This window comes from Ambystoma mexicanum, chromosome 2q (genome assembly GCF_040938575.1).
Source record: "Ambystoma mexicanum isolate Mex_15411 chromosome 2q, UKY_AmexF1_1, whole genome shotgun sequence".
Lineage (NCBI taxonomy): Eukaryota > Metazoa > Chordata > Amphibia > Caudata > Ambystomatidae > Ambystoma > Ambystoma mexicanum.
In genome coordinates this window covers 465,760,579-465,786,224 of record NC_090924.1, presented here as the reverse complement: position 1 = coordinate 465,786,224, position 25,646 = coordinate 465,760,579, and the positions used below count along the sequence as shown (strand labels likewise).

The 25,646-nt window shown below is 45.1% G+C and overlaps 1 protein-coding gene across 1 annotated transcript in view; it reads left to right on the top strand.

The window, feature by feature from the left end:
- Positions 1-25,646, top strand: part of SDK1 (sidekick cell adhesion molecule 1) — a 2,988,580-nt gene that overhangs the window by 2,703,337 nt on the left and 259,597 nt on the right. Inside the window, exon 30 of the mRNA XM_069647588.1 lies at positions 20,875-21,076. Within this exon, the coding sequence (XP_069503689.1) occupies positions 20,875-21,076 (202 nt within the window). The remainder of the gene's footprint in view (positions 1-20,874; positions 21,077-25,646) is intronic.

Here is a 25,646-nt window from a genome sequence, read left to right as displayed (position 1 = left end):
TGGTGCCGTCTTGAACACTCGTCCGGGCAGAGCTCTTCCGCCTGAGGAATGAGTGGCTAACATTTTCCAGATGGTGAAGTCCTCCAATCCCAGGAACAAATTCCCACCTCAGCCCTCCTGCACTTGTTGCGTCTCATTGCCTCCTGCATTCTGATTGTTCCAGAGACTCAATTGAGCATGAAATCACTTCAGTGGCTCCTCTGTTGCCAGTGGTCTCAGTTTCAGGGGAACATGTCAGACCTTTTGGAGATCTCAAGCAGAGTTTCTAGACATTTTGCGTGGTGGTCTATCTAAGACAATGTGTTGAAGGGGGCATTGCTTTGGCAATTTTGGCCTCGACTAACAGTGGTTACGGATGTGTCCTTGGAAGGTTGGGGTGCTCACCTTTCAGATCTGACAGTGTGCGGACTGGGGTCTCCCTTGAATTCTTGAAAGCATATCTACTTGCTGGAATTGTGGGCAATCCGGGTGGCCCTGGAGGCCTTCTTCCCCTCTGTAAAGGGCAAGTATGTATTGGTCCTGACAGACAACACATTAGCCATGCACTATATCAACAAGCACGTTGGTGTGGGGGTACTTGCCTCTGTGCATAGAAGCAATGTGAAAGTGGTTCTCGGTTCTGAAGAACAACATGTCTCTAACAGTGGTTCACCTTGCCAAATTCCGCCAGCAAGGATCTCTAGGGGACGCACTGACGGTCGACTGGACATTCAACCTCCACTATGCTTTCTCACCGAACCCTGCCATTCGATTGGTTCTCAGGAGTTTACCGCGGCTTGGGTCCACTTCAGTTTTCATTGCTTCAGACTGGGCTCGAAGAACCTGGTACCCGGAGTTGCTGGACATGTCCATCTGCACTTCCTGGTGCCTTCCGAAGAGCGTGGATATTCTCTCCCAGTCAGAGGGGCGGGTCCTTCATCCAAGCCTCAGCAGCCTTATCCTACATGCTTGGCTGCTGAGAGGCTTAGATACAAAGAGTGTGACTTGTCAGACAAGATCTTATATGTGCTTGTCTCATCACGGAGGCCCACCTCTAAGTCTGCTTATACCTACAGATGGTGGAAATTCTCAACTTAGTGCAGTGGAAAGCCTCTGGGCTCTCCCCTGTCCCATATCCTCTGTTTTGGATTTGCCGCTTTCCTTGGCCCAGACTGGACTGCAGATCGGCACTTTAAACGATACTTGGCTGCTTCTTCCGTTTTTAAGAGTACGCCTGAGCAAGGCTCTTTCTTTATAATTCCCACTATTATGCCATTTGTGCTGGGATTGTGTAATCAGTTTCAACCACACCAGTTTGTGGTTTCAGTGTGGGATTTGAATTTAGTGCTAACATTTCTTGTGGGTGCTCCGTTGGAGCCCTTGCATTCTTGTTCTTCCATTACTCCTGTGAGATGAGAGAGCGAGCTCCAAGTGTTGTCTGTTAAACCTCCCTATTTGATTTTCTACAAAAAGAGGGTGACGTTGAGTGTGACCTTCCTTCCTCCCAAAGGTGGTCTCGGACGTCCATCTGTCTCACAAGATCCATCTTTCTGTGTTTGTTACTCATCCTTCCAAGGCAGAGGAGCGATTCCATCGGCTGGACTTGGTGCAGGCTCTCAGCTACTATGTCTCTCGGACGAGGGACAACAAGAAAGATAACCAGCTTTTTGTAGGTTATGCTGGTGTTCATGCTGGCAGGGCTGTGACCAAATATACCTTGTCAAGGTGGACCATTCCCTGCATCTCAAAATGCTATAATCTGGCTGGGAAGGATGTGTCTGAAGTTTCAGGGCACATACTACCAGAGGTTCGACTGCCACCTCTGTCCTACAGAGCGGTTCCTTGTCTTGGACTGTGGCTATGTCTGCTTCTTTGCACACGTTTGCCAAACATTATTGCTTGGATTCCCTTTTGGGGAAGGATGCACAATTTGGAAAATGAGGCACCACTCTCCCACACTGGTGTCTCAAATATTTCTGAAAATCTGCTCTGCTGGAGATAGAATATCATAGATGAGGAACCCATGGGAGGAACATCCATCAGAAAGAACATTGCAGAGAGGTAAATAATTTGTTCTACCCGGGGACACCATGTCTTTGTCCTGGCCTTTCATTTCACCATAGGTTACATTCTTGGAGTTGTAGTCCAGGTTAATGTCAATAGAATAGATTGTATTACATCATGGTGCCCGATGACATTGGGTCATCTGGGAAGGGTAGCAGGCTGTTTAGTAGAGGCTTGTTGGGGAAAATATCATGTGGTGTAATGGCATTTTGCTATATACAGTATAGCACCCCAAGTCTTGCCAAATCATCCTGCATCTTGTTCAGTGAGTCTAAGTGGCAGAAATAATTATTTCTAGTCCACAGGGAGGCTTACCTTTAATCCCTGTGTGTTTATCATGTGTTTGTCCCTTACCTGTCACAGAACCTCAGTTATAGAGGTCAGTTTCACCTTCTCCTCCTAATTTTACACATTTCACCTTCACTCCCATAAACCATAACCTAGCCAGAAAATGTCAGTGTAATGTTGTAGATGCCCCATGACTTTAATTATCAACAAGCCTCACCGTAGCTTTGACAAGTTAAAGGCTATGCACTGAACGCACCTCTGCAGAAATTATTCATAGGCAGTGCTTGTGTGCTCTGAAAATCCATTGTATCATAATACTGTCAATTTTGCACACCTTTTTTTTGTCAATCTAGGAGTAAAATAGTTATTTCCTGCCCTCAGACGGAATGCAAACTTGTTCATTGCCATAATTAAAATCAAAAGAATGGCACAAAAAAGCAGCATTATTACTAGAACTGACATTTCCATTAAGCAAGGTTGGTGTAGTTGTTTCCCTTCTCTGGAATGTGTGCAGCCCCGAATGAAATGTTATTAGAAGATGAACAACCTTTTTTGGGAGATGTCATATAGCGGGTGGCACAAAGGACCAATAGACCAGAAAGGATCTAGAACAGATTGTTTTCAACAGATTAACAGATTTTTCCTTTAAAACAATGTGCATTAACCCCCCCCTATAATAATCGTCCCTTGACTTAGTGGCAGGGCATTCTCAGGTTTAAGGGTTTCTTGCACCCTGTTTCGGTAGTTAATGGGGCCCCCTTTCCACATCAAGTAAAGTTTGACAAGTGTGCATGGCCCCTTTGTGTCTTTAGTTCCGTCCCCTTTTGATACAGTTTTTATATCAATTTAATATACATTTTATATAAGAAAGATATCAACTTAAAATGTACATTTGATATCAAGTGAATACGATATATATAATTTTTGATATAAAGTGAATATACATTTTATATCAAAATGATGTTAACATGGGAGCATCATGTTGTGGTATTGCTTGGTCGAATATGCGGTCGTAAAATGAATTGTAACCCTTAATCAGAGATCTCTAGTCACACAGTAGGATGCATTTCACCATTTAATATTAGCCTCCTGGCACAGTTGATTTTGTACGATAAATAAGTAGACAAATGCTGTGGATGTGGGTCAGCATCATCAGGCTTAAAATGTGATAATTCAGTGGGGCTGCTCCCAAAGTGTGTCAAAGTATTTGTTTGGTAAAAGTTACCACGAGACAATTATATTCGCAGACAGTGCCTGTCAAGAATACATGATTTTTATAATCACAACATTGAGAACAAACCACCGTAAATAAACTGCATGAAAACTTTTAAAATAGCTGCTCAAGTCAGCAAAAAGAATGTTAACCCTTGCTCTGAGATCTCCAGTCACATCGTAGGATGCATTTCACAATTTGTTTTAGCCTCCTGGCACAGTTGGTTTTGTATGATACCACTGTAAAGCACTTAAATGAGTAGACAAATGCTGTGGATGTGGGTCAGCATCATCAGGCTTAAAATGTGATCATTCTTTGGGGCTGCTACCAAAGTGTGTCAAAAGAAGTATCTGTTTGGTAAAGGCAAACCCCGACACAAGTAAATTCACAGACAGTGCCAATCAAGAATACGTAATGATTTTTATAATCACAATATTGAGAACAAACCATACATAAACTCTATGAAAACTTCTAAAATAGCTGTGCATGGGTGTGACATCCACTTCAGCAGCAAAGTTACACCCACAAGCACCCACACGATGTAACTCTTTTTGGCAAAGGGTGCTGTACAAAACATCAATATGTTTAATAAATAAATCACAGGCTTTACACTTAAAATATGAATGTATCCTTGCCTCACCGCCATAAAGTCTACAACGCCCCATACACCAGAAACCGCATTCAATCAAATTTTTCTCACTGGCAATTAATTACATGTTGCACATTTCAACCATCTCATTTGCCCTATCTCACAAGTGTCAGCGCCAGAAATATAGTTTCACAAACTAAAAGGACCCATGGCACAGGTCATCATTCAGTCTGTAGCCCTGTAATCAGTGCTAAAAGAGTTGCATACTTTAACAGTCTAGATTAGGGTTCATTTTGTTTTTGCACAACACTCGCCGTAGCTTTATAAATGTGTGTCACCATGACCATAACCACTTGTACTCATTCAACCAGTCCAGGGTTTTGGATATGAGATTAAAAGGCTATGATATATTTTACTGTGTTTGCTTTCTATGACTGGAGAGTTTTAGAACAGAAATACCTGGCTCTCATTGTGGACATGCCCAACATCCATATCTCAGACATCCTAAGAGAATTATACATATACTCTGTAAGTGTATAATTATGATGCATTTTTTCATTTAACCCTAAGCCGCCTGCCCCAAACATGTAACCCTGTCACAATGCCATGAGAAACATTTACATGTATAGGAGTCTGTGTATGCATGCACAATTAGCTCTCAGCAATTGTCTGCAAAAAATGCACCCAGTTTTACATGAACATACTAGTAAAAGTTTAGAGTTCTCAACTTAGTTTGCAGCCTAGGAAGATGAATGAGGCCTTAACATTTACAGAAAGGTTGGCTTTTAAAATTCTAAGTGCAAAAGGAACATGCCACATGGTGGCTGCACTGTATGTATTTCGTGAGGTTGCTTGAACTTTGAAAATTAAGAGACATGATCCTTTTAACCAACAATTTGGTGTTCAGTTGAACCATGGGGCCATTTCATAAGTGTGCAATCAAAAGTAAATCCCCATTAAAATATTTATATTGTGTAATAACGGGTGTCTTGTGAAAGCTTACTGGGTACAACGCCTCTGAACTAGCACATTAGCTCTTGTAGTTAATGCGCCTGTCACTGGCATATGTATACGTTTAGCACTTGCTCCTCAAATAAAATTCTGTTAGGCACAAATAGTTTTTTTACAGTGAAGATAGATTCACATTGTCAAAATTCTATAAAACACAGCGAAAGATAAAAACTGTCATTTAAATTGCTAGCGCCCAATATTTTTACTACAGTCACCATTAAAAAACCTGCCATACCAGCAGATTGTACAAAATAAATTGTGGTGCAAGTGTTTTAACTGCCTGGGTTATCTTTGACAAGGATAGCAAAAACCTTGCATTGTCAATACTGTGGAAAAGACAATGCTGAAAACTGTCATTTAAATTGCTAGCACCCAATATCACACATCTAACTCGGAATTAACAAAGCACACATTGCAGCTTGCACATCTCAAAAATTAGTCCTAGCACTCTGATCTTCCCAGTACACATGGAATAGTCAAATATTTTTTGTTTTTACTGCTTTACACCCAGTGCCTGTCAATTGTGCAGCGTGTGTTCACAAAGCAAGTGTGGTCATTCATACCACTTTGCTTCCACAAAACAAAAATGCAAGTTGTATAACATAGTTAAAAATGCAGAATGAGCGCAGCACCATGTACAGCATGAACTGACACAGTCCTAAAAACTTAAAAGAAACCAGTGTTTACACATTACCAAGCATGGCCTGCCACTTGCACCCTTAAAAATGTGTATCTACTCCAGTGTTTTGTACAAATAAATCACAGCGCCAGCGTTTCCACAACATGTGTCATCTTTGACAAAAACCTCAAATACTAACTTTAGATTGCATGCATTTGAATACAATCGTATTATTTCACATGCTTGAAATATTTTGCCAGGTTTATCGACACTTGTCTTTCCTAAAGGTTAATTGTTGCTATATTACATTACTGACTTTGTCTGATCGCTATAGCCTAGCCCTTTGTAACAAACAGTAAGTCTGCAAAGTTTGCAAAAAAGTCTCTGTATCTAGACCACTTAGCGCTGCATGATCAAGACCGTTAAATAAATATTCAAACGATTGGCGTGTAAACAATAAAACACATTTTCAAACTTGCACAGTGTTTAAAGTCGTGCGAGCCACGCTGGTCACTGGAGATTACATTCTGTTCTAAAATGTCATCTCTGCCAGGTATAAGGTTATAAACTTGAAAGGCCTACATTTGCAGCATTAATTAAATACATCAGACCATTGTGTACACTTAGAAAAGTATAGACAGAAATAATTCTATAAGGGTATTAGGTATTCATTTTACACCCTCTATAATATTGACCTCATACTTCCCAAGCTTTAATATTTAAGTGCTGATTGGCGGTGTGACACTTCATAAACACTCACAAACACCTCTATCCATTATCCCAGCCAACATGTAAATTCACAAAACATATGCTAGTGGCTTTGAGTGGCTTTTAAACACTCAATATATTTAGAGAGCCTGCATCAAAAAGTATGCCATATAGGTGAATCGCATTATTACACATGTCTACAAACACCTTTTAAACAAAAGTTGTGTCAATCCACCAATAGTGAAACCCCACAAAGAACTGTACATTTTTTAAACTACAGGCTTGTCATTAAATGCATAGAGTTTTAATTTGAAAATAAACACAACTCACCTTTTCTTTCTGGAAATAATCTTTCTGAAAATTACTAGGCCTGTTTTCGGCCAAGAGCCTTGCAGGGGGTCCACTGGCCCAGGCTCTCAGATAAGAGGCTTCCACGCAAAGCTGCCAGCAGTTCAAACCAATTATCGCAATGGCAGGGAATCAGCAGGTCCTAGGGTTCAAAGTGATATTTCTGCTGGCATCTAAAATCTGCTTTTAGACATTAAGGGCTACATTCACTCGCATGCTGCCTTGTTATCGGCACCCCCAGCATGCTGTATTTTTGCAAATGTGTGGAGCCCGCCCTGTACAAAATCCTTATCCACGAGCACATAACTATATTTGTGCTCACTTTGCAAAAATAGGCCTTTAGAACAAAACTAAAATTACCTAGCCAACTCTGACCAGTCATAGGTAGCAATAGTGTGTATTGCAGGACGCCTCCCCATATGATCTGTCCAGCTCATCAGGCCTTATCAGGCCCATCATCTGTCTTTTCTGCTGCACTTGGCGAAAAATGTAAAAGTCTTGAGTTTGGCAGATAAAAAACGCCTCCCCACAGTGTCCCTGTTTCACAGATGATCGGCGTCTTCTTCATGCCCTGCAGCACTTTTAAACAGCATTTATTCTAAGAGAACTGGGCTGTATGCACATACTGTCCAGATCAGCAGACTTTTGTGTAACTCTAGTGAAGACACTTTGCGCTCTGTGATTTATATTTTGCCGTAACAATGGTTTGGACTTGCATGAACAGTAATTGGTTGATTAAACAGGCTAAATAGGCTGTGTGGGGGGAAGGGCATGTAGTAGTAGTTGAGGTAGATGAACATATACGCTAAACGAATGCCATACCTCATAATATTTGTTGTGTTTGGTTGTTGTTGTTTATGGTTAAAACATTTCAATAAAAAACATTTTAAAAAACAATAGTTTGGACTTTTGTATAACTTTGGAGAGACACGGAACCACTTTCATTATTTAAAAGAAACATGCATTGTCAAACGAAATAGTTCGATTTTTGTATAGACTCTCTGCCACGTACTTCATGCTCTGTCATTTGTATTTTGGGCTGCCTGCCTCTATTTAGAGTCTATATAAAATCTACACCAGTGTTGCTAGGTGATGAAGCTAACTCAACTCTCGAGGGCTATTTTTAGACCCTGTCGATCGTCTGGAATGGTATGACCTCATCTATACTATATATAGACTTTATGTCCAGTTCATATAACATTGATATACATTTTATATCCCTAGAAAATGTGGGCCAACTTTATGTAAACATTTTTAATTCAAATTTGTTTGATATTTTCTGCTCCCTATCAATTAAAGGCCAAACTCCTCTCCGACGTCATCGCTGCATCACGCCGAAAAACCCTCAGTTCACAGTCCCTGTCTTCAGAGTTCACTTTGCCCTCTTTAGTCAACCAAGCAACACCACAACACGTTGCTCCCATGTTTACATCATTTTTATATACAATTTATATACACTTTATATCAAAAGTGATATAAATTATACCCACTTGATTTCAAATATACATTTTAGATCAAATCGATGTTGATATCATTTTTATCATTTTTATATAAAATGTATATTGAATTGATATAAAAACTTTATCAAAAGGGGGCGGGACTAAAGACACAAAGGGGCTGTGCCAACTTTGCAAAATGTACTTGATGTGGAAAGGGGGCCCCATTAAACTATTTTTGTTCCGTCTCTTTCCCCCGCTCCCACTCTCTCTCTTTCTCTTTGTGTGTCTCACTAACTCTATCCCTCTTTCTCTCTCTGTCTTGCCCCCTCTCTCGCTCTCTTCGTTTGTGTCTCTCTGTTGCTCTTGCTCTCTCAATCACTTTCTCTCGTCCCCCTTTCTCACTTGCACTCTCTCTCTTTTGTGTGTCCCTCTATCTCTCTCTGCCAGTCTCCCTTTCTCTTCCTTATTCTGTGATGTTGCACACTGACTCACCACAGCTAATCCCACTCGCTTTTATTCCCGTTGCTTCGAGGATCAGACCATTCAAAGATCAACCTGTTTTGCCTGTTACTCTGAAGAGAAATAAATAGCTCCTTTTGCCCAGATTCGGCTCACCTGCAGTGGCAATCAATAAGAAAACATGGGGTAGTCACCCCCTCGCATCAATCATACCTCTGAACAATTGCTCAGACATCACACAAAATGGTGCCCAGAATAGTGTCCCCAGGGCATAAAGCAACAGGGATGCTTGTTGTGTAAACACAGACCCATTTAGTCAGACAGAAACAGACACCGGCCCCACAACCTTCACCTGAATGTCTTACTCAGAAACCACAAAGCACACAAACTGCATGAGTTTTTCACCTTCTTCTTCAGTACTGGCTGGGCACACAAGCAGCATATTTTGGAAGACTTAAGTGGGTAAATAGGTTTCAGGTAAGGGAGGTTGTTTTTTTTCTCCACTGACTCGCATTGACGTAAAATACAACTGAGTTAGGTAAACATTTTTTGTATAATATTTACATTTTGGTCCAAAAAATCATGAGTTTCCAATCAAATTAGCGAGAGTGGGCCACCATGCCCATCAGTGGCAGTTTCCTTTAAGAAGGAGGCACTTCCAAGCCTAATTTCGGAAATGGTATTTCCATCCTACAAATAAACCCTCACCGTTTTTTATGTATGTTTTGATTCTTTGTTGGGCCATCCTAATTACCCCCACCTCCCTGCCACGTTTCTTAGATCCATGCGTGACACCTCGAGCCAGTCTTTTGCTTCCAATTACATGCTGGAACTTGTAGTTTTGTTTTTCCCATTGCAAGGAGCCTACAAGTCCCAGCATGCAGTGCTAAACAAAACAAAGGATTGGCAGAAAGATTCTGCATGAAATTGGGAGGCTTGGCAGCCATGCCCCTAGGCATCAATAATGAGAGCTCATAGGTGTTACCTTACACAGGTTTTGCTCACATTGCAGAAGCAAGCAAATCAGCGTGTGCTCTTATTTTTAGCCCTTGATGTGAGAAAAGTCACATTTGGTTTTAGGAAATAAGATCAGTAGAAGTCAAAGGTGTGTCTAATAATGGAGACATAGAAGCATTATGGGAGGAGTGGATTGCTCTGCACATAGCATGCACGTCTGTTTTTTTAGGGGGAGAGGGCTGCTGCTCAGACAAGGGAAAGATACTCTTCCTGGCCTTCTCACACCATTATAATCCTCAGATCAGAAAAATGGGTACCACAAATGTGGGTAATAAAGATGGTAATTAGTAAAGGAAAGGTATGTTTCCCCCATGCGTGCACCTGAGCATGATAATCTTCTGCACATGCATGCACGAATTTTGTTTCCCTTGAATCAAACCCTCACCAAATTTGAGATGCTCATCACAAGCATTTCTTCATTTTTGGCCAGTCCAAACATTTCTAGAGTTCTTAAAATATAGGCCAATTAAAAAAGTATACTGTTTGAATTCTGAGATTTCACCAGGTTATGTCTGCGATCAGTGTATTTCACCACTGCTTCAGTCTACTCTGACGTAGCAGCTATTTCGAACACTGAGCGGACCAACCAGTATTAGAAGCAGTGGTCGAAGTGGGCGGGAGCAGTTGGGAGCAGTGCTCCTCTACTATTTTTTACTACATTTTACTGTTCCTATACTTTTATTTTAAAAAGAAACCGTTCCTGAATGGCTTAGTTTTAAAATAAAAGTGTAGGAAGAAGTTGAAACTTGCACTTGCAGTGCACTGCACTGAACGTTCCCTTAAAGAGCAGGCGCATGTGTTTGGGGGTTTGTATTGTGCGTGGGTTGGGAGAGACGATGTGGATTGTGGGTAGCTGGGGCAGGCCAGTAGGGAACATATTTCCACTACTTCTTTTCGTACACTTGGACCACTGACTAGAAGGGAATAAAGTCGTCCTCGTCCCCCATCATATGCATTAACTGAGTTTATCTCGGGCTCCTTAAACACCACCCCGGCTGCCTCCCGGTAATCCACAGCATCACAGAAATTGATAGCAAGAAATAATCTCTGGCTGTGCATCCAGCCAGCCCTGTGGACTCTCTCCCTGTAATAGTAACCCTTTGGTGATTTATAGAGCGTGCCATGCCAGAGTTTAGAAATCCATCTTAACACCTACCATCAGCACCTGCACTCCACCTTGGTCACAGAAAAAGTCAGACAGTTTGTGCAGGAGACAAGATAGTTTAGCACACTTCGGGTTGTTGTTAACATATAACCATCAATACGTGTTCTGTCACTATTATTACCAACTTGTACTTAATTTATTGACCTAGTGGGGTACAGAAGCGAAGGGGAGGATATTGAATCCCATGGCACACAGCATCTGCCTGATTCCATGGCGAGGGTGGTGCACTTGGGCTATCTTGACATAAATGCAAGGATCACCTGCAAAGCACAAGCATCTGCAATGCTCCAATGCACTTTAGCTACAAAATACAACATTACACCCATAGTAGCTGTCGGTGTTGTTTGCAGCAACTAAGACACACATTATGGAACACTCTTCCTGGAGCATCTTACCCAAAACTGACCAGCTACACTACCCTTGCATGCAGTCATTCACTTTTCACTAATATCATATAAATACTATGATAGTGATATATTGTACGTGTTTGCAATGGTGTGAAGGCGTTTAGTACACTTTAAGGACATGTTCATATTAATTCACAAAAAGAACACAAACTGCAGATTTTCAGACCATTTCATTAATACTTTTTTTCTATTTCTTCTTCGCTAGTTTTTTTTGTGTTCAGGATTTAAGTTCTGTTTTATTCTCCATGGTGATTTCAGGTGTAAAGAGTGGGCAGTTGTTTCCCAGCATTACCACCATAATGGGATTCAGCAGTTTACTTTGCATCCTCCTATACATATTAAAATTAAGCTCTTGTCAACATTTGATTTAAACACAATGTGGAAAAATACTAGTAAACCTTAATTTCAGTAAGGAAAAATAATAAATACGGATAAATACAGATACAAAGACCGAAAAATAAATATGGATAAATACATACAGAAATGCCAAGAACATAAATACCATTAAACTGCAAGCCTTAATTATAAGGCGATTACAGTGAACCCGTGTACCCAACAGGGCCTTTAAGACGAGGTAGCAATACTTTGAGATAGATAGGGATGTAGAATATACTCAAACATCAATAATGAGACTGACTCAGGAAGTTGGCAAAGTAAGTCTGTTTTATTTTCAATTGTCTAAAACAGGGAGTATAACTAACATCAACGAACATACGCTTGATCTTCTCACTCCGCGAGTCTACCATGAACAATGTGGTGATGTCAGGATTTAAGGATTATATTTCAGTAATTGTGTTCTGATATCATACGAAGTGTTGTGGCATTTAGGATTTGGGATGTGATTCCAAGGCAAATTGTGACATAATAAACAGCCAAAATACAGTTCAATTATGAAGTAAAGAATGTATATGGGTGTTGCAGGCTGCACATGGATCTATGAAGCGAGCCCTATCGATTGAATGGATGGAAGAATAGACAGAAAGGTGGACGGAGAGAGTAGGACAGATCGGAGGGTGTAGGTATAGATAGACCAGTGGAAGCAGTGCTTTAAGTGGGATGAGAAATCGCGGGTGGATGTAACAGAGGAGTGCTGCCTATGTTCTGGGCCATTGCCTGAAGCATGCTGGGTGTGACCTGAAGGGGTGCAGATAGTTTGGGCAAGGGCTGCTTGCCCAAACCAATAGTCATGAGAACCATCAAACATTTATTTTGAGTCACACTATTGTAAATAAATCTATCTCTGGATCAGTTTGTAAATAAACTTCGAGGGGATTGGGTCCTCCGACGTATTCCATATCTATGACAGTAATCACCACAGCTGTGCTGCTTCGGAATATCTTCTGCGTCTGCGTCCTGCATCGATGACTTTGATACGCCGCCCTCAAGGACCTCCTCCGACGGCCGACGTCACTGGATGTTATAAGTAGGACCCACGACGCCCGTAGCCTCAGTTCCGTTTTTTCTGCGAACGTGTTTGCTTCGGGAATCTCGGTGCGCCTCGACTCTTTGGAGTTTCTGTTGTTTCCCGGTTCTTCGAACCTGTTTGGTGTTTGTGAAGTATTTCTTCGTGAAGATGTCTACCTAGTCTTCCACACCGCGTCCGGGCTTTAAGAAGTGCACGGACTGTGGGTCCAAGATGTCGGTCACGGACTCGCACAACGCCTGCCTCGGGTGCCTCGGGGAGGCCCATGACACGGATGACTGTGTCGACTGCCAGTCGCTCACGTTGAAAGCCTTGTGGGAGCGCAAGAAGTTGTTATCGGTAGGTAATGTGTGCAAGCCCCGGAAGTCGAGGTCTGCGGGGCTTCCGACGGACGACTCAAGGGGCAACTCTTCGCGTCGTCGTCCGAAGTCCAGTGGGTCTCGGTCCCGGAGTCGGTCTCGCCACTCCTCTGCCTCTTCGAGGCACTCGCAGAAGCGCCGTTATCAGTCGTCTTCCCCGTCCTCATCCGAGGACTCCGCCTGTCGGCCGGTCGCTTACCCCACCAAACATGCGACCCCGGAGGAATGGGCTTCCTTCGGGAAGAAAATGTTGGCGATTCTCAAATCACAGAGCACTGGTCCGTCCGCGCCTCCGAGTGGGGTCGGTCATGATCAGCCGAGAGACACCGCTCGCACGCCTTCGGGCTCGGATGGTCATCACGATTCAAGGGAAAGGTCCCGCTTGGACAAGGGGAATCGTTCTCGGCATGCCCGGTCCAGGTCCCGGTCCTCAAATCGCTCGAGACCACGTGAACCTGTGGTGTCTTCACGGAAGACAAAGACGCCGGTGGCGCCGAGGTCGTTGACGGACTCTTTCGTGGGCTTGCCTTCGAAGAAGTCGTCGACGCCATCGGCGTCCCGGCCGTCGTGAGACACGCTCGGGGCCCTGGCCTCGAGGACTGTGTCAGCGCCGTCGACGCCGTGCTCGGCGTCGACGCCGATTCACTCGACGCCTTTCGAACCACCTAGAATTGCTCTGGCCAAGGTCAAGCATGGCTTTGGTTCAAGTTCTGTGCCTTCGTACCGCCATCTGGAGTTCATTTCAGAGGTGGATGAGGGCTCTGATGATGGCATGGTGCCTGACACGGTGCCAGACGAGATTCTCGCGGGCCATAGCCAGTTTGAGGACTTGAGGCACTCCCTGCATGATGCTAGTGGGCTGGACACCTCTCCGGAGGTGGAGTTTTGTAGGCCTGAGCCTGGCACTCATGCCGATTCTTCGTACCGGCGCCTTATGTCAAGGGTAACTGAGTACTTAGGATGGTCTGCTCCCCCGGGGGAGTTTGCTCAGGATGACCTTAGGGATATCCTCAACATTGGTCCACCAACTGACCCGGTACTGCCATTTCATATGGCTCTACAGAGGAGTGTGGCGGCGGCTTGGACTGCTCCGGAGAGTCTCCCGGCAGTGGCCAAGTCTTTTCCGTGAAAATACCACCCAGCCAGTAGTGACCCCTGCTACTTGTCCAAGCACCCTACTCCAGAGAGTTTGATGGTGCAGGTGGCTACGGCCCCGGCAAAGCAGGCGTCGTACCCTACCATCCCTCCTGATAGGACGACAAGTGTTTTGACGGTTCGGCGAAGAAAGTGTTTTCTGCAGGGGGTATGGCGCTTCAGGCGGCCAACTCTATATGTGCCTTGTCAAGTTTCACACACACTCTATGGAACTGTGTTTCCTTGGCGGCTGAACATATTCCCGAATGGGACGTACGGGATGGTTTCCTTGCCATGGTTCAGGATGGCAAGGATGCCATGTGTGAGGCCGTTCAGTTGGGTTTGGACATGGCAGATTGCGTCAGCCGGTCCATGGCTGCGAGCACCGTGATAACGCAGGTTTGCGTGGTTGCGGAAGTCGGGTTTGCTCCTGATATGCAGGCCCGGCTCCTCAACATGCCCTTTGACGGGGAACATCTTTTTGGCAGCAAGGCTGACGAGAGCCTTGAGAGGTTGCAGACCTCAAAAGCTGCAGCAAAGTCGTTGGGCGCTGCAGTTCGACAACCTCTGCCTTTTTGTCCTAGGGGACAGCAATGGAGGGGAGGTTCCTTTCGTTATTACTTATCCTTTGATAAAGCGAGAGGAGCTGCCAGTCAAAGGGGCCACGTAGGAGTGCCAGAGGTGGAAAACAAGGTACTCGAGGTGCCAATGCCGCTCAGGCTGTTGCCTCTTTGCCCTCAGGCAATGCCACTTCAGCTCAGTCATGAGGCCATGTCCCATGGTTCGCCGGTTGGGGGAAGGCTGGCACAGCATCTTGCAGAGTGGAGCGCCATTACCTCAGATGTGAGTTCTGGAGATCATAACCCACGGCTACTGTCTTCCTTTCCGGCAGAGGCCTCAAGACAATCCACCGGGGAATCTCTCTTTGAAGAGTCTGGATCCGTTCCCTGCGCAGGAAATTCAATCCCTGCTGGAGAAAGGTGCCATACAACTGGTGCCTGTAGCGGAGAGGAACAAGGGATGGTATACCCTTATTTTGTGATTTCCAAGAAAGACGGGGGATTGAGACCCATCATGGACTAGCGCGGTTTGAACAAACTCCTCAGGAAGGAGAAATTCAAGATGGTTACTCTCTCTCAAGACCTCCAGGCCCTTCAACTTCAGGACTGGTTTGTGTCTCTCGACCTCAAGGACGCTTATTTTCATGTGCCGATCCATCCAAAGCACAAGAAGTACCTGAGGTTCGCGGTTGGCGACTCGCACTTTCAGTTTCGGGCCCTGCCGTTCGGATTGACCTCCACCCCGAGGGTCTTCACCAAGCTCATGGTAGTGGTGGCAGCGCACCTCAGGAAAGGGGGGATTCACGTCTACCCCTACCTGGACGATTGGTTGATCAGGGCGCGCTCTCCCAAGCAAGTCTTGGATCATCTGTCAGTCCCCTGCCACTCCCTCCACAAGCTGGGCTTCTCCCTCAACGTAAAGAAGTCCCATTTGACACCAACTCAGAGGCTCCAGTACATCGGAGCAGTGCTCGACACTTTCCGGGGGCAGTGTTTTCCTCCCCTGGTGAGGGCTCATCACATTCAGCAGATGGTGCACAAGTTTCAACTTGCCCAGACTCTCCCAGCGTTCGAGTTCTTGAGACTGCTCGGCCTCATGACATCCTGCATTCTTCTGGTGCCAGAGGCCAGGTTGTGGATGAGATCTTTGCAATGGGCACTCAAGCTCCTGTGGTCTCAGTCCTCCGGCAGGATGTCGGACCCTGTTCAGGTGCCGTCTTCCGTCGCCCAGGATCTTCTGTGGTGGGCCAACAAAGGCAATCTGATGAGGGGGGCTCCATTTTGGCTGCCCTGGCCGGAGGTGATGATCGTGACGGACGCATCCCTCATGGGATGGGGAGCTCATGCCAACGAGTTGACAGTCAGCGGTCGTTGGTCTCCGTCGGAGTCCAGACTCCATATCAATCTGTTGGAGCTGAGGCCATCAGCCTAGCCCTGAAGGCTTTTCTGCCGACTGTGCGAGGAAAGAATGTCCTGATCCTGATGGACAACACGGTGGCCATGCACTACCTCAACCAAAAGGGGGGGGGGCAGGGTCACTTAATCTGTGCAGGGAAGCGATGCAGCTCTGGTTCTGGGCAATCCAGCAGGAAGTTTTGATCTCAGCAGTTCATCTGGCAGGAGACGAAAACGAGACGGCGGACGCTCTGAGCAGGCAGAGCGCGATCTCTCACGAGTGGGAGTTGGCTCAGGAAATTCTCCTGGAGATCTTCGCCCTTTGGGGGACCCCACAAGTGGATCTCTTAACCTCCAGTGTCAACCGGAAGTGCGAGAGGTTCTGCTCGCAGGAATATCCTCCAAACGGAGCCTTAGGAGATGCGTTCGTGGTGGAGTGGTCATTCCTACTGCTGTACACGTTTCCTCCAGTCCCCGTTATCCCGCAAGTACTGCGGAGGTTACGGAGGTTTGGTTCCCAGATGATCCTCATTGCTCTAGCGTGGGCCCGGAGGACGTGGTACCCGGACCTTCTCGACTTGTCCATCTGCCCTCCACGTAGTCTTCCCTACTGAGACGATCTGCTCTCACGGGAGGGGGGTCAGGTTCTCCATCCAGAGGTCAGATCCCTCAACCTTCACGCTTGGTTTCTGAAAGCTTCAGGTATAAGGATTGGGACCTCCCTGAAGACGTGATGGAGGTGTTGCTTTCGGCCGGGAAGGCCCGCAACAAAGTCCCTGTAACGTTGCCTTTGGAGAAAGTTCTGTGACTGGTGCAGGGTTAAGAATGTGGATCCTTTTGCATGTGAAATTCCCATGGTTCTGTCTTTTTTGCTTTCTTTGGCCCACAGGGGCCTTCAAGTGGGTACCGTTAAAGGTTACCTGGCGGCGCTGTCCATATTTAAGCGCTCGTCTGAAGAGTGTTCCTATTTTAAAATTCCTTTAATTTCTCAGTTTCTGAAAGGGCTCACTGTGTTCCCTCCGTCACCTTTCAAGGTGCCCGGTTGGGATTTGAACCTTGTTCTCAAGTTTCTGATGGGTGCTCCGTTTGAGCCTTTGAATTCATGCCCTTTGAGACTGTTCACTCTTAAAACTGTATTTTTGGTTGCGGTCACTTCCGCTCGCAGAGTGAGTGAGTTACAGGCACTTTCAGTTAAGCCACCCTTCATTGTGTTTCATAAGGACAGGGTTGTCCTTAGAGTTCGTCCTTCTTTTCTTCCAAAGGTGGTGTCGGAATTTCATTTAGGCTAGAAGGTTATTCTTCCGGCGTTTTATCCTCCTCCACATCCTGGTAAGGAAGAGGAGAGGCTCCATAGGCTTGATCCTAGGAGAGCATTAAGCTTTTATATTTCACGCATGTCCCGGGTCAGAGTGGACGATCAGCTCTTCATTGGTTACGCTGGAAAGCGTTTGGGACAGGCTGTGACGAAACAGACTTTGTCTCGCTGGATTATTTTGGCTATCTCTCAGTGTTACCGCTTGGCGGGTAAAGACCCACCGGTCGGTTTACGGGCCCATTCTACCAGGGGTATGGCTGCCTCCACTGCCCTGCAGATGGGTGTTCCTAATCGAAACATCTGTGATGCAGCCACCTGGGCTTCGGTACATACTTTAGTACGTCACTATTCCCTCGATTCCATCCGGGGGCAGGATCTGGCCTTTGGCAAGGCGGTCCTTTACTCCGCAATTTGATTGGGCATGCTAAATTTCTGTTTTCTAAATTCTTTTCCCACCTCCTTGCATTGGTACTGCTTTGGGAGTCTGTCATAGATATGGAAGACGTCAGAGGACCCAATCCCCTCGAAGAACAAGTTACTCTCTTACCTGGTATCGTTCTTTCGATGGGATGGTCCGACGACGTATTCCATATCGCTCCCTCCCTACCTTCCCGCTACAGAATTTCTTATGCGATTGCAGCTTACGTTTCCGCAAGGCTTTGTGTGTCAGACTGGCAGAAGACTGGTGGCACACGTTCTGGGAAAAAACTACAACTAAGGCTACCGGCGTTGTGCGTCCTACTTATAACATCCAGTGACGTCGGCCGTCGGAGGAAGTCCTCGAGGGCGGCGTATCGATGTCATTGACGCAGGACGCAGATGCCGAAGATTTTCCGAAGCAGCACAGCTGTGGTGTCATAGATATGGAATACGTTGTCGGACCATCCCATCGAAAGAACGTTACCAGTAACTTGTTCTTCTGTCTGTAAATAAATAACGTTCTGCACAGAAACAGTTCAAACAGTGGGTAAATCACACTGCATACAATCAAAGAGCATTCTGAGACATAAGAAAGCACACATATTTTATATTTGACTAATATGTTTGTGTGATAAAGGGATTCTAGCATGCAGCCCTTCTGAGCGCTTAGCACATAGTTGGCTTGGTGCTGACTTAATTTGACACAATTGCTAGATATAGCAAAGCGTGGGGGCCTTTCCTGGCTCTGAGCTCTCCTCCTTTGTTCAGCTTATCGTAAAAAGTCTCTCAAGACTGCAAGGGGAGTGTTATACATGAACTCAGGCCAAAGTTCCTAAAAAGTGTTCAGAGGCAAGATGTATTTGCCACTCTTCAACCTGAGCCAACGATATATTCAAGAAAAAATATTTCACATGTAATTGTGATTTGTCAAGATTTATTTGCAATATGTCAGCCGACACATGTTTCGACATAGTAAGGTCTTCTTCACGACTGATACATGGTTAAGATAATAATTTTGTACACATACATGCAATATATTGAGGTGACACAACACAATTCTCAACAAAGTGATGAAAAACCATCTTGTGACATTATGGATGTGACATGCAAGTCTCCAAATAGGACTGATAACCACAATTACCATACATCCATTGAGTAATGGTAAGTTTACAGTAATGCCAGCAATTAAAAATGTCTCGAGGCATGTGTAAAAAAACTAACTTTTCCCATTATGAAGAATTATAGGCTGTGTCACCTCTAAATATTACATGTATGTGTACCAAATTAATATCTTAACCATGTCTCAGCCTTGAAGAAGGCATTAGTAAGTCAAAGCAAGTGTCGGCTGACAAGTTGCAAATAAATCTTGATAAATCACAATTACTTGTGATGTATTTTCTCTTGAATATTTTGTTGGCGCAGGATGAGAGTGACAAATACACTTTGCCTCTTTCATTTGTCACAACACTCACTCTAATAGTAAGAGTTTAGAAACCATGAGCAATATCAACCCATTTGGTCAGATTCAGTGTTTGAATGTAAGGCTTGGTTGGGTTGTCCTGGTGAACAGAGAACTACTTCTGCTTTCTCCAAATGCGTTCCTTTCACGGCTTGTAAATGATCCTTGTTTGGCTTTCCCACTCCTAACAGTCCCTATATACACGTTCCTTGAGCTGTTTTTAACGGACACTCGTTCGTGCTTTCAGACTCGTAACAGCCCCCGAGTACTCTTAAGCAAAGTATTTAGGAGCCGTTCGGAGTCTGAAAGAGCAAGCGAGGATAATTTACAAGCAGTAAAACCAGCTTGCTTTCACTGCTTGTAAATGATCCTCGGTCGCGCTTTCAGACTCCTAACGGGCACGCATAGTGGAACTTGCTTGGGAGGGTTATCGGTGGGGGAGCCAAGGGAGCTGAGCTGTGCCACAGCTCAGTAGACTTTTTGGACACTACCAGAGCTCCTCAGGACTACTGCAGTCCACTTGCAGCCCTAGGCAGAAGGGTTGATTTATTAGATGTGGGATACAATTGACAGACATACAGATTAAATGTGGATTTATAACCAGGGCTCAAGTCGAGGAACACGCGGGTGACCGGCGTCCACTCACTTTTTTGAGAGGGCGGAATCCGTCCCCACTGTGTGTTTAAAGAATTCAATAGAAAATAAAATATTCCTGTACCCAATTGAAGTGGAAAATGCCACAGACGTGAATCAAACCCATGTTATGCATTTGGAAGGCGAGCCGCTTAGCCTCAGACCACAAAGTGTGATCACATCTCTCATATTGACATTCTGCTATAAAGGACATGTTGTGTTAAAAGTTCTTAAATGGAAAAGGTGCGTACCTTCTATAAAAATACAGCAATGTGTTCTCTTGGCAAATTCAAATGTGCCCTGTGCACTTCCTTTAATTGTAAAAGACAAGCTTAATTGCATTTCCATAGTTCACTTTAGAATATGATCACTTCCTGTGAAGTAACTTCCCAATGCGTGCATCGGAGTCCCCCTACTTTTCTTTGGGACTCGAGCCCTGTTTATAACAATAGTAAGCTGGTGTCTAGCATGTGCTTTGTATTCATTTGTGAGTTTGCTATAAAGAAGGAATTCACCTATAAACAAGGCAGCTGGGAGGACAGCTCAAAGGCAAAGGACACACCTTGGGAACCGCACACTGCTGCGCAACATGGCTTAGATACCCGGTTGAGTATTTAAAAGCTGGCGTAGTACAGCTTGAAACATTACATGCATTCCTAATAATAACAATAATTTCATTCCGCTGACAGAAGGAGCAATAAATTAACATCTATTCATTGTTTCTGTTTTCTGTGTGTGCAATTGCTGGGCCTTAGAGTAATGGTGCATTCTTGTAGGCTTCAACAGTCTCTTTAAGCGCTTCTTTGCCAGCGTATTTTAAATAATCTAATCTGCATGTTTCTTTCATTGGCTTCCATTTCTTAATTTCAGAGCGCCCTGCGCCTCCCCGGGAACTGTCTGTGCCGCAGGCGGAAGTGCATTCAAGGAGCCTGCAGTTACACTGGGTCCCGGGCAGCGACGGATCATCCCCTATACGCTACTTCACCTTGCAGGTGAAGATCCTTCCCAATGGAGAATGGCAGACCTACTCTTCCTCCATCAGCCATGATGCCAGCTCCTGTGTCATTGAAAGGTACTTCTCTTCAGACCACCATTGCATGACACCTCAACAACATTTCACATCCTCTGAGCACAGGAGTTCGTTTTGTTTAGTTTGCCTCTACCATACAAAATTATTTGGATAAAGTAAATGTTACCTGCTCCACCTCCTCTTCCTTTTCTGTCCACCACCAATTCCCTCCAGTAATCTGTCCCCTTCCCAAACCACTCACACCACTCTCTCCCAGCTCCTAACTTGTCTAGGTAGTTGGCCACACCACTGGGAACTACCCCAACCTAACTCTATTTGGGTGTGGGTTATTTTACCAAAATTCTGACTGGTTCAGTGGCTGTGGTTCACATGCTTCCTGAAGCTCCCTTTATTTCACTTCTGGATCCATGAATATTCAGAAAACGCTTTTATTATGTGTGATTGCTTTTCCAGATTCCCATAATTCTGTTCTGCGTGCAGCAGCAATGCGCTATATAGTGATGTTTAAGCATCCTTGTGTGCGGTGTGACGAATCTGGAGATTCCATCCCTTTTTCCTTGGGGGCACCACCTTTGAGGCTAGGGATGTGAGCCCGCTAAGCCTAGGGGTTTAGGAAAGTGGGAACCTCACTGGGAGTGACACCCCCCAAGGGGACAAAGACTCCCATTCCCATAGGGTACTCCCTATAACTAAGACATTTTCTGCATACGTGGGAAACTGAGAAACTGCATTCAACTGTGGGACTCAGAATGACGTTGAAAGTGCCTTTGGATGTTTGGCTCAAGACAATGCTGGATTCTCTGTGAGTTTAACAGCTGAACATCAACAACACACCCATTTAGGCCAACGAGAGCTGTATTCTACTGACAAGCTTTGGACCTGAAAACAGGAGGGAAACCCTGAGAGAGAGGCCAGGGTGAGCAACTCTGAAGGCAGGACATACTGCCCCATTTTCTTTTATGTTTCTTTCTAGGTGTTCAAGCTAGTTTTGAGAATAGGATTTGCACAGTAAACCATATTTGTTATCTTGCCCTTTGGCAAGCACCTTTAGTATAGTTCGTTAGGAAGGGGACGCCCCTTGTAGCAATAGTGTTAGAAAGGCATTTTATTTAAGTGAACCCTTTGAGAATATGTCCTCTGGGCCGTCCTTCTTCTGGCTTGCCACAGTGGTCCAATGCATCTACTTCAATGGTGTGGGACCATGTTGTTTAACATGCCCCTGGTTGCTCTCTAGTTGGAACATTCGTGTGATGAAAGCATGTTCAGCTTAACAAGAAAAGGCTATGCCCCCCTTTCTTAGCATCCCAGACACTGTCATACACTCCCCTGCCATCATGCCGCATGGGAGGTGGCAGTCCCTTGAGAAGTCCAATGGGCAGACTCTGAGGGAAACAGGGCCACACATGTTCAGGTTCATCAGTGTGCATACTTACGTTTGGGGTCCTCGTAAAGAAAGCTGATGCATATGGTGTACCAATATGACAAGCCTTTGCCAAATGTCTGGGACATGGGGCGGTGGTCGAGGGGACACTCCCCACACTGCCCCGGGCACAACATTGCATAGTTGTGCAACCCCAGACCCTACCTCGAGAACTAGGCAGGGGGCGTTGTCACACACCACAGACTCCAAACCTTCAGGAAGGCCCTCTAGATGGAGGTCAGGTGCACTCACACGAACATTGACAAGGTGGTAAGAACCGTGCTGCCAGTAGTTGTGCGGATGTCCAACCTGCGCGTTATGACCAAGCAGAGTGCCTGTGCGTGGGAACAGCTGGGTACTTCAGTAATTGGGCACCTGTGTACACTGCACTAACTGCACAGGGAGACCTTGCAGGGAAGCTACCACAGCGCACTTTCTTCACACTCCTGTTGACCAACCAACTATTGTTATGTTAATGCCGGGCTCTTGTTATATTATTAAGCCCACTTCCCTGGTGCTGGGGCGCCTCTGTCGTGAAAGGCCTTCCTCTCTGCCTGAATGCCTGGGCGAAAAATAAAGGTCTGATACTGTGACAGTTTAAAGACATTCAACCCTGGAGTCAGCATGCTTCCAGTCTCTGCGATCTACAGTATTGGACTCAAAGCTTAGCATGCATACGAAAATGGGTTCCTCTTGGCACAATGTATGAATGGCAGCCCCTAACACCGAGGCAAAGGTCAGCAGCCAGGCCTCTGTGGCATTCAGTCCCCTACACCGACAAAACGAGCACTTCTCACATGGATGGTGGCTTACACAATGTGCAGGTATTGTTCTCACATGCAACATGGGCCCAGACGTGTCCGCTGGTGCAATAGAAAACTCCCATAGCATAGACCTATCACACACGGCCCAGTGCCCGCACACCACCCTCCATTAAAACAAATACACCTCCTAAAATATGTTACTGTACTAATCTGTGCAAATGTATAGCATCATGTTGTCCTTCTCCTGCATTGCACTGTCTACCGTGTAGGTTTGGAAAGTGGCCTACCCAACTTCCCGAGAGCCCAAAGTGCTTCTCGGCCAGGAAAGCTGCAGTTAAGCGCTATACAAATGCCACACAAAATAACCACCACACAGATGCATTACACCTTCCGGATGGGGAATACTTTTCTAATGAGGAAACCAGAGAAAAGACACAGTAATAAAAAGCTGTTCTTTTAATCGCTGCTTGAAACGTTGCCAGGTGGTCTGCGTTTCTCTGTTGCAATATCTTGTGTGTTGCAGGTGTTCATGTTTTGAATGACTGCATAGGGGGCATGAGAGTGCAGATACATGTATAAATGGATGTCACTCTGGTGGCTTAAGTAACCCTGTTGGGATCACGGTGGAAAAATGCAACCTTTTTTCCCCACTCACGTCGAACTGTCCCTGGTTCGTTGGTTTATAATTCCCGTGAAAAACAGTGGGAGTCAGATAAATTAAAATGTGCCCCTTATTTTAAATGGGTTTTTATTGATTTTTATTTTAGTTCGTTTAAGTCGTGTTGTTGCCCTTTCAGCTTTTTTGTATCGGTTTTTAGATCTAGCAGTAAGTCCTTTACTCTTTTCTTGGTATGCTTGCCAAAGCTATTCATCGTCATTGTTACCTTAATACAAGGGTCGGCACCCTTTGGCTCTGTTGATGTTTTGGACTACAACTCCGAGTAGCTGAGCCAGCCTATTCAATGGTGAGGGATCGTAGGACTTGTAATCTAAAGCATGCCAGCGCCCTCAGGTCTGTAGACCATTGTCCTAATGGAATCTGAGTTGGATTTATTTTAAGTACTGCATAGTTTCCTCTGGTAACGCCAGTGCTTCGATTAACTTTTCTGGAAAGGAAGTCACGAAATTGCAAGCCTAAAATCTGGCAGCCATTTGTTTTTCATTCTAAGTGACTTTCGTGGGAAAAATATGAAAATCAGAAGTTAGGTTTGAATAGACTACCTTACACCAGGTGTGCCCACTCCCTTTGACATTTCATGGCGAGGTGGATGGGGAGGGACCTTTGGTGAAGTACAACTCCTTGCTGATTGGAGCCTCCTCGAGTAATCTGAAAGAATGTCAAACATTGCCCAATGATGCTGTTCGTATCACAAAAAGGATCTCAAGAAGATGCAGCATCACGGAGCATTGAAGGGCCCTGCACTGGCTTCCAGTGAATGAGCGTATCGTCTTTCAGAGCCTTACCATTGCTCATCCATGTATTTTTGGGACTGCTCCTAAATATTTAAAAAACTTCCCAGTAGAACGTTGCGTTCCTCAGCCCAGTCCCTACTTAACTGTCCAACTTTCACTTTACCACTTAGTGGGACAGGTTTTGATGATTTGGAACACTGTGGGATTTCTCATATTATACATGTCCAGATTAATGTGACTGTGTGGATTTTTCAATTTGTAATTCTATGTTTCAGTTTTTTACTGATCCGCAGGCTCTTTCCTTGCATGCTCCCTGATATGTCACTGCGTGTTGAAGGCCAGAGTTGGTAGAGTTTTGATATGGATGTGCAATTTCACTTGCCCTGAATCACAGGGTGCCAGATCCCTTCTCTGGTTGTGGCGCATGTCCTTACCAAGGCTGTGCAACATTTCTTGGGGTGCTGTTGTGTCGATTGATGCCTTGTGTGCACAGAGGGATCACTCCACAGAGCGCCTAGAATGGGTCAGTGTTTGTGACGTGCGGTATGCAGTATGCTACTCCCTCAGCCGCCACACCGACTCTAATTCAGGACACTTCTGGCTTTGCTACTTCGAACATTCCTGCTGGCCTCAATATTAAAACAAGCTTCGGGTATCCTCGCGCCATAAACTGCTTTCATTTGTCTAGGAAAGCCCCCTCTTGCATTCTGCCCTGCAAAGCAAGTGAAGAAACCCTGTTCATTATTGAAGCTCTAGAGGGGATGGTTGAGAACAAAAAAACTATGATCAATCTGATCACATTTGGTACATGTTAGATCAGTGACCCAGCATCCATTCCCGTCATTTTCAAGCAGAGGCTCGTAGAACAGACAAGTCCTGGCATTGAACCCGCCTAAGTACCTGCCCAGAATGCCAATCTTACTCCTGCTCTCCCTTGGTTGACAGCTGAATCCACGTCTGTGTGTAAGTGAAATGAGCACCTTCCTGGTCGTCTCGAGAGCCAGATTTCCAATCA